The sequence below is a fragment of the Aquarana catesbeiana genome, linkage group LG01, assembly GCF_042186555.1.
Source record: "Aquarana catesbeiana isolate 2022-GZ linkage group LG01, ASM4218655v1, whole genome shotgun sequence".
Taxonomy (NCBI): domain Eukaryota; kingdom Metazoa; phylum Chordata; class Amphibia; order Anura; family Ranidae; genus Aquarana; species Aquarana catesbeiana.
In genome coordinates, this window is record NC_133324.1 from 962,350,393 (window position 1) to 962,360,168 (window position 9,776).

Consider the following 9,776-nt stretch of genomic DNA (forward strand, 5'->3'; position numbering starts at 1 on the left):
AAGGATCACTCAACGCCGCCAAGCGTGGATATAGGGACGAGACTGAGGCTCAAGACCCTGCTGTTTAGCTACTATTTTGCGGTTGACCTAGCACTGCTAGGTAAGGGGCCACTACCTACACTAGTGTATTATGCACGAAGAGGACACAGAGTGAATTGCATCCCAGAAACCCCACTGTTGTCTACTTGAGCACTAAGACTTTTTTGTGCACCTGAAAAGACATTAGCACTTTGCACTTTAAGTTGCTGCACTTATTGGCATGTCATTTACTGTTCCAATTGCAGATTAAGCACAGTATTTTAGGATCACCACTGTTGGGACATTGTATTATTACCACTTATCACTTTATCATTTATTTTTTTGGATTAATCTGTCTGAATAGAGATGTTTAGGTCACCATAGCACCGGCACTTTATATCATATGTTTTGCACAATTATTAAGGATGCATTTTTGATTTTTATTTATATGAATTGAATGTGTTTTGGATATACTCACTTTTATTATTTATATGAAGATGTCTCTGCATATTGCTTTTTATTGACACAAGATCTTTATATCCCTTATTATTTTTTCACAAGGTTTTTAGTATGAACACAAACCTATGCGATTTTATTCATTATGCGATTTTATGTATTATGGGATATCAGCATACAGTTTAATTGATTTCATACGGAGATTTACAGCCGTCCTGTAGCAGTAAAACTGCAAGGGGCGGTCAGCAAGTGGTTAAAGTAGCACAATTCTGAATAGCAAAAAATGGCCTTGGTCATGAGGGGGGTAAAACCTCTCTGGAGATCAAGTGGTTAAGCACCCCCCTTGAGCCCATGTGTAATCAAGCCCTAAGAGTCCTTCATTGCAACATGATGGCAAGGGACAAGCCGGCTGGCAGGTGGTGTGCTTTCTGATTGCTGAGTCCTTTGGACCAATGACAGCTGATCACAGAAATAGACAGAAGCCGTTATTGGCTTTTCTTTCAAAAAAGAGAGCAGATAACCAGCTTGTGTTAAAGGACATCGTACAGTGTCCTGATTATCAGTGCAGTCCCAACAGTGCCCCCCAGTGCTGCCAATCAGTGCTCATCAGTGCTGCCAATCAGTGCTCATCAATGCCTTCTCATTAAGGATGAGCTCAGGCGTGTTCGCACACCCCACGTGCAGAGCCCGCCAGAAAGTCGGCACTGCACAGCGCTAATCACAGGCAGTGAGACATTTCCTGTTCTCTACAGCCACGCATCGGGACAATGTCTGATTGCCTGTGATTAGCGCTGTGCAGTGCCGACTTCCTGGCAGGCTCTGCATGTGCTATTTGCCAACACGCCTGAGCTCATCTATACTCCTCATCAGGGTCACCTATTAGTGCTGCCTATCAGTGCCCATCAGTGCTGACTACCAGTGCCTAATAGTGTCCTTCAGTGCCGCCTATCAGTGCCCATCAGTGCTGCCTATCAGTGCCCATCAGTGCCTCCATTAGTGCCCATCAGTGCCACCTATCAGTGCCGCCTATCAGAGCCCATCAGTACCACCTATCAATGCTGCCTATCATTGCCCATCAGTGATGCCTATGAGTGCCCATCAGTGCCCCTATCAGAGCCCATCAGTGCCATCTAACATTGCCCATCAGTGACACCTATCAGTGTTCATCAGTGCTGCCTATCAGTGCCCATCAGTGCCATCTATCAGTGCAGCCTCATCAGAGCAACATCAGTGAAAGAGAATAATTACCTGTTTGCAAAATTTTATACCAAACAAAACTTTCGGTCTTTTTTTGTTTGTTTAGAAAAAAAATAAAAAGCCAGTGGTGATTAAATACCTCCAAAAGAAAGCTCTATTTGTATGAAAAAAATGATAAAAATTTCTAATGGGTACAGTGTTGCATGACCGCGCAATTGTCATTTAAAATGTGACAGCGCTGAAAGCTGAAAATTGGCCTGGGCAGGAAGGAGGTGAAAGTGCCCGGTAGGCAAGTGGTTAAGGAAAATGAACTGTAATGCCCCGTACACACGGTTGGATTTTCCAATGGGAAATGTTGGATGTCAGGCTGTTGGTAGAAAGTCTGACTGTGTGTACGCTCCATCAGACAATTGTTGTCGGACTTTCCGCCAACAAATGTTGGCTAGCAGGTTCTCAAATTTTCCACCAACAAATGTGTGTTGTCGGATTTTCTGAGCATGTGTACACAAGTCCGTCGGACAAAAGTCCAAAGTACAAACACGCATGCTCGGAAGCAAGGATGAGCCGGAAGCGGTCGGTCTTGTAAACTAGCGTTCGTAATGGAGAATTAACATTCGTGATGCGGCAAATTATGAAATCTGGAAATTCAGCGCACAATTCTCTTCTTCTTAAATGGGATAATAATGAAGCTGCTTTGCTGGTGATACTGATGGAGTTTTTGCAAACAAATTTTCAAAGGATTTTTTTTTCTAGTGATATCAATAATAATATTATTATGCTTTTTTTTATTTGGGCAAGTTACCACAACATCATTATCCCGTAGTTTTTAGGATCAAAGATACAACTATGTTGGTGTCCCTTGTCATTTTTACATTGTATTTTTTTAAATGTAACTGCCTACTCCCAAACTGTTATTTGAAGTAAAACACATAGCCAAGTATTTTTCTACACAATTATTTTATTGTGCATTAAAAAAAGAAAACAAATAAAATTAGGCATGCTATCTGCCAATAGAACTTAACCAAAAAGTGCATTCTATGCATCCAAAAATATAGAAAATATACCAAATCAAATCATTATTATTCAACCAAAAAATAAAATGTCAAAGCAATAACTCCAAGGCCAATAATAAATAACACATTATCTCCTCCGATTCTGCAACATGGCTGGTTGACGAACGGCTGTTCAGAAACAAACTGAAAAGTGCGAAATGAAAAGTGCAAAATGAAAATCGTGAAATAAAAAGTGCGCTTGAAAAGTGCGAAATGAAAAACGCGAATCAACACTCATCAAACTTCTACTAACAAGAAATTAGCAGAAGGAGCCCAAAGGGTGGCGCTAAAGAGCTGAAAAGCAACGTAGTACGTCACTCCGTTAATGATTGTTGGCCAACAGTTGTGTGACCGTGTGTATGCAAGACAAGTTTGGGCCAACGCCCTTCGGACAAAAGTCCACGGTTTTGTTGGCCAACAATCCAATCGTGTATACGAGGCTTAAGACTTTACACAGATTTTGTCTTGATGAACCTGGAATGTACATAAACTGAAAATTCAAATGGGTTTTAAAATGTGTCTGGCATTTTCAAATCCACTAAATCCGGATAAATAATGCTAATATACATTGATAAACTGATACAAGGTTTATTTATCATTGGCTTATTTTACCGCTAAAATATTGCTTTATGGCACTCATTGCTGTCTGTAGAGCTTTATGAATCTCCTGGTTCCTTAAACTGTATATAAGGGGGTTTATGAGTGGGGGCACCCCATAGTATACGGCGGCCATCAAATTATAGTAATCTGTTCCCCCCGGCACCATACTTGCTAAAAAAGGTATTCCAAAATATATAGACACCACCAATAGATGGGAACCGCAGGTGGAGAAGGCTTTCTTTCTGCCAGCTGATGACTTTATCTTGAGGACTGAGATCACGATAAAAATGTAGGACACAAGGATCAGTAGATAAGGTGCGTTTATTATAGTGCTGACCACTAAGCCAAATATAATAAGAGGCATCCTGTCCGACATAATGCATGCAAAAGAAAAAAATGCAGTGTATTCACAGACAAAGTGTTCCATGGCAACGGGGGCACAAAATACCAGAGAGAGTAACATGTAAAATATCACCAAACTAATCGCGAGTGAAACCATCCAAAAAGCAATGACAAAATACAGGCAGAGTCTGTTGTGAATGAGGGTAGTGTATCTCAGTGGCTGACAAATGGCCAGATATCGGTCATAGGACATCAGCGTAAGCAGGAAAGTCTCAAAACCTGTAATACAAATTGTAACATTTATCTGGACAAGGCAGCTAATAAAGTCCATGGACCATCTTCCGGATAGGGTGCTGTGCATCAAGGGTGGCACCAGGTTCGTAATATATATCACTTCACAAAAGAGCAAATTGGCAATCAGATAGTACATGGGGGAATGGAGATGAGGGCTCTTCCATATTAGAAGGATTATCAGGGAGTTATCGATGCAGGTGAAAGTGTAGAAGAGGAATAGGAGAAGGAAGAATGGAGCTTTGTATTCTGTGAGACTTTCAAACCCAACGAAGAAGACTTCAACCACAATTGTTTTGTTCCTACGATGTGTCATCTGAAGACATAAAATGACAAACAGAAAGTGTTATTGAAGCCCAACTTTGGGCACAAAAGGAAAGAAAAACAGACCCCAGAATCTAGAAGAGCATATCTGGCTGCTATACTCGCCCTATCTCTGGTGCTGTCCTCCTTAGGCTCAACAGGCTCAACAGATTTTCCGAATGAAAAAAAAACTCAGACTGATGGACATTTTTGATCCCATAAACTCTCCTGAGTGATATCACTTACAGAGTATTGGTGATTTCATTGACCAATTATACATTAATGCAGAAGCATAACTAGAACATTCAGGGCCCCATTGCAAGAAACCATGAAGAGTTCCCCTGACTCCCAACTGGGGCCCTTCCCTCCAAGCCCAGGGCCCTTCTCACTGTTCCTGGGGCCCTTTACACCTGTTGCGGGACCTTTTATTATGGTCCTGAAGCAGGACCCTTTCATGTGTTCTGCAGCAGGCCCCCCCCACGATGGCGGGACCAGGGCTCAGTCGCAAGTGTGACCTTTGTGACCTTGGTAGTTCTGCGACTGGTGTTGGTAGTTTTTTTTATTTTTGTTAATTTTTTTTTTTTTTATGAGCCCTGTTGATGGGCTTTGGTGAAATATCAGGGGTCTATGCGGACTTCTGATGTTCAACCTTTGAGACAGAGAAATGAAATTGAGGACACACTCCTAAATTTCCATTTCTGCAGCCTCAGCTGCACAGAATGAATGAACAGGCACAGCTCTGTACAGAGCTTCTAGTTTATTCACAAACCAAAGCATAGTAAACACAAATGTAATAGGGTGTAGGTTGAGTGACCTCAACAGATGCAGCACCTTATCCATGGCAATAATAGAAAATAGGGAAATTAGAAATTGGGATTATGACGGTGCCCAACATTATATATAGAAATGCAGATTTGTTTAAAATGTATAATATTTTATTACAAGACAAATATAACAAAACAAGCATAGGTGCTTAAAATAACAGAGTAACATATAGTAACTAATACTGGCCAGAGTATCCATATGTCTGTAGTAGTGACTGGTAGTGAATCCCTACATGTTTCGCCAAACATTGGCTTCTTCAGGGTAATGTGTAATTACCAGTGTTAGACAATGGCTCTAATAACAGTGGATACAAAAAAAAAATTTCAGTAATTGGCTACAGATTAGTACTTGATTTACAAAGCATGCAAAATAACAAACGCATATACCAAACTGATCGTGTGGCATGGCTCATGATATCACCCACCATGTAGTCCCCGCCTACCTAAGAGTGCCTCCACGGGCAGGGCGCGCACCAAAGGAATCCAGCAACCATGGGGATGGCGCCGTATTCAAGTGGCTACAGGGGACATGTAAGGACCAGGCTAAAAATAGAGAAAAAAATAATAATGAAAAAAAAAAATATATAAGGAGGGAGGAAATTTAAGATTAAGGACATAGTGAGACTAATGAGCCATGCCACACGATCAGTTTGGTATATGCGTTTGTTATTTTGCATGTTTGTAAACCAAGTACTAATCTGTTGCCAATTACTACTACAGGCATATGGATACTATGGCCAGTATTAGTTAATATATGTTACTCTGTTATTTTAAGCACCTATGCTTGTTTTGTTATTTTTGTCTTGTAATAAAACATTATACATTTTAAACAAATCTGCATCTCTATATATAATGTTGGGTACCGTCATAATCCCAATTTCCAATTCCCCTATTTTCTCATAGTAAACACAGTTTACCATGCCTCAGTTATGAACGGGACATTACCGATTACTGACTCTGTCCATTCAGAAAAGGAAGGAGCCGGTACATTACATATTTACCAGCCCCTTCCCCTGGAGAAGGGGGGGGGGGAGTCCGGAGAGCACACAGGGACCTAGGGGCAGCAGGACCTGGATAGGAGGAGCAGTGGGGCAGCATATAGAGGAACCGATCCCACTATAACCATTTGACCATATTGGGTCAGCGGTGTCAGCACTATCTTTGCCATTTTGTTTTACATGACTGGGGATTCATGGCCAGTAAATTAATGTGGCTGGTTAATTGTTGTAGGTTTCTAAGGACGTGGTTTGGCACACACTGCTGCCTTAAAGTGGAGTTCCACCCAAAAATGAAACTTCTGCTAATCGGATCCCCCCCCACTCCAGTGTCAAATGGCACCTTTCAGGGGGGAGGAGGGAGCATATAACGGTATAATCCAGGTATTTTCTCCCACTTCCGGGCATAGATCACCGCAGGCTCCGCAGTAATCTTTGCCATGTCCGGCCCCTCCTCCGCCCCCCCCCCACTATCTTCTGGGAGACGCACAGGTCCCAAAAGACAGCAGGGACCAGTGAGGACGGGCAGCGCGACTCGGGCATGCTCAGTAGGGAACAAGGTTGTGAAGCCTCAAGGTTTCACTTCCTGATTCCCTCCGCGAAGATGGCGGCGCCTCCACCCAAGAGCGGAGGGACAGATCGGCTACTGGTGAGGACATCGTGGGTGCCCTGGACAGGTAAGTGTCCATATTTTGTAAGTCAGCAGCTGCAATATTTGTAGCTGCTGACTTTTTAAAAAAAAAATGGCAGAATTCCGCTTTAACAACCATTGGCAGGAAGCTGTCATATATTGCTACAATATATAACAGCTTCCTGTCAATGGTTGTTAAGGCAGCTGTGGGTGCCGAACTATGTCCTTACAAACTGATGTCAACCAGCTACTATAATAATATTGCTACTGTACATGCAGACTCAGCATTCTAGCTATCCAACTACTTGTTATCCCTGGTTGTCATGCTTTTATATGGGGTCAACCCCTACAGCATTTAGGTTCTGCCCACCACCAGAGGAAGAAGAGGCTGGATGGTGATTGGACCACAGACACTTAGGGAAAAAAAGTATGTATAAGGATTTATTTTAATGGTCAAGAGCGTGTAGGTGGGGTACAGCATGATGCAGCGACAATAATTTACACAGTCAGGTGCAATGGAAAACTTGTATTAACTAGGTAATACTACAACAAGTCGCAAAAAAAAAAAAACAGGTGGGACAGCTACCCAGCTGGGCTCACTCACAGTTTCCAATAATGTGAAAAATTAGGTTCCAGCTGAGATGGGACAGATTGCGACCTGGCTGTCTCATGCCCAGTCAAGAAGGGGTCAAGATTGATGTGACCTTATGCTTTCCCTAACACTAGTACTGCTTCTAACAGACAGTGTACCTTTCCCTACTCTATCCACTCACAAAAGAATGCCAAACCCAGGGGCCAGGGTTATAAATAGACTCTGCCAGACCTAAGATGGCTGCCAGAGTCACATGGGAGGCCAGCATCCAATCGGATTGCTGCTCCAGTGACTCAGGAAACCATAGAGGAACCATGGTGCTGCTCTCATTGGGGAGAGGTAAATTGTGGTGGTGGTGAAGAGCTGCTGAGCCCAGAGTGCACAGTTGAAGTTAAAAGAATCCACATATTGTATATTTAAGCGGCTCTGTCATGTGGTTAACAAACATAGAACAAACTACGTACCCAAAAAAAAAAGAGTTTTTTTTACTCCCCTGTTCCTCCAGTTTTCACTCCTGCAGAGAGCTTCACATCCAACACAATTCCAGGTGTCTCATATTAACCACTTATATTTAAACAAATGAAATATATAACATTTTTATCACACAAATAGAGTTTTCTTTTGGTGGTATTTAATCACCGCTGTTTTTTGTTTTTTTTAAATATATATATATATATATATATATATATATATATATACCGTATTTATCGGCGTATAACACGCGCCGGCGTATAACACGCACCCCAAGTTTAGGAGAGAATTTTAAGGAAAAAAAATTTTTAGGAGGGAAGTTTAAGGAAAAAAAAACTTACATTAAAATGCCCATCAATGCAGCCTTATCTGTCCATCTGCAGCCTTTTCAGTGTCAGTGCAGCTTTGTCAGTGCAGCCTTGTCAGTGCAGCTTTGCCCCAGTGCAGCCTTGTCAGTGCAGCTTTGCCCCAGTGCAGCCTTGTCAGTGCAGCTTTGCCCCAGTGCAGCCTTGTCAGTGAAGCTTTGCCCCAGTGCAGCCTTGTCAGTGAAGCTTTGCCCCAGTGCAGCCTTGCCTCAGTGCAGCCTTGCCCCAGTCCAGCCATGTCAGTGCAGCTTTGTGTACTCTGTGTAGATTAAAAAAATGGCGCCGAGACTGCAGGGAGCCGAGATACACATACTCGAGTGTTCTCGGCTTTTTCCGGCGCCGCCATCACGCCCAGTCCCGCCCCTGGACCTGTGTTATGTCCATCATAGGGCGGGACTGGGCGTGACTGTGAGCGGCGCCGAAAAAAGCCGAGAACACTCGGGTATGTGTATCTCGGATCCGACAAGAGCCGAGATACACATACCCGAGTGTTCTCGGCTTTTTTCGGCTCTGCTCACAGTCACGCCCAGTCCCGCCCTATGATGGACATAACACAGGTCCAGGGGCGGGACTGGGCGTGACGGCGGCGCCGGAAAAAGCCGAGAACACTCGAGTATGTGTATCTCGGCTCCCTGCAGTCTCGGCGCCATTTTTGAATCTACCCACGGCTGTGTATGTCGGCGGCGACCGCGGCAATTGCCGCGATCGCTCCGATGACACAGAAATCGGCGGGGATCGGCCTATAACACGCACCCACGATTTTCCCCTGATTTTCAGGGGAAAAAAGTGCGTGTTATAGGCCGATAAATACGGTATATATAATGTGTATGTATTTTTAATTATATAAATGAAAAAGACCAAAAATTTAAAAAAATATTAAAAAATGTTTTTCTACTTTCTGTGGGCACTGGTAGGTGGTGCTTGTGGGCACTGGTAGGGGGCACTGTTGTGCACTGGGAGGTGGCACTGGCAGGTGGCACAGGTGGGCACAGATGAGCTGGCGGGAGCTCTCCTTGATCGGGACCGATGTCCCTCTTAGAGCCGACGGTGATCGGCTTTTTTTTTCTCCTCACGTTATCAGCGAGAGGAGAAAAATAGCCGATTACTGGCTCTGTTTACATCACATGATCAGCTGTCATTGGCTGACAGCTGATCACGTGGTAAGGGGTCTGTGATCAGCCAAGTCTCATAGACTCGCTGATCACAGAGCACGCCGCGTGTGCCCTCCAGGGGGCACGCAGGCCGCTCGGGCACGGGAGGATATCAATAGACGTACTCCTGGCAAAGTAGGTCCTCGCTGTAGCTGTTATTCTGCTATAGCGCGGATCTGAAGCAGTTAAAATTATGAAAAAAGACAGCAAGCAAACATGCTGTCCCTGAAGTTGATGTCTTGAAATCAGAAAAAAATGGGCATCGCGGTTTGCCGTGTATGGGGCTGTGTATCCACAGACTGGTCAGGGTGCCTATGACTGGACCCATGTCCACAGTCAAAAGTGCCTACAATGGGCAAGTGAGCATTAGAACTGAACCATGGAGCAATGAAAGAAGGTGGCCCGGTCTGATGAATCACGTTTTCTTTTACATCATGTGCACGGCTGGGTGTGTCTGCGTCACTTTCCTGAGGAAGAGATGGCACTGG

General features: G+C 43.7%; 1 protein-coding gene across 1 annotated transcript; it reads right to left on the minus strand.

The window, feature by feature from the left end:
• Window positions 1-3,318: 3,318 nt before the first annotated feature.
• On the minus strand, window positions 3,319-4,272 carry LOC141128702 (olfactory receptor 13F1-like). Its single transcript, XM_073616140.1, has one exon. The coding sequence runs from the start codon at window positions 4,270-4,272 to the stop codon at window positions 3,319-3,321; it is 954 nt and encodes a 317-aa protein (XP_073472241.1).
• Between the last annotated feature and the right edge of the window lie 5,504 nt (window positions 4,273-9,776).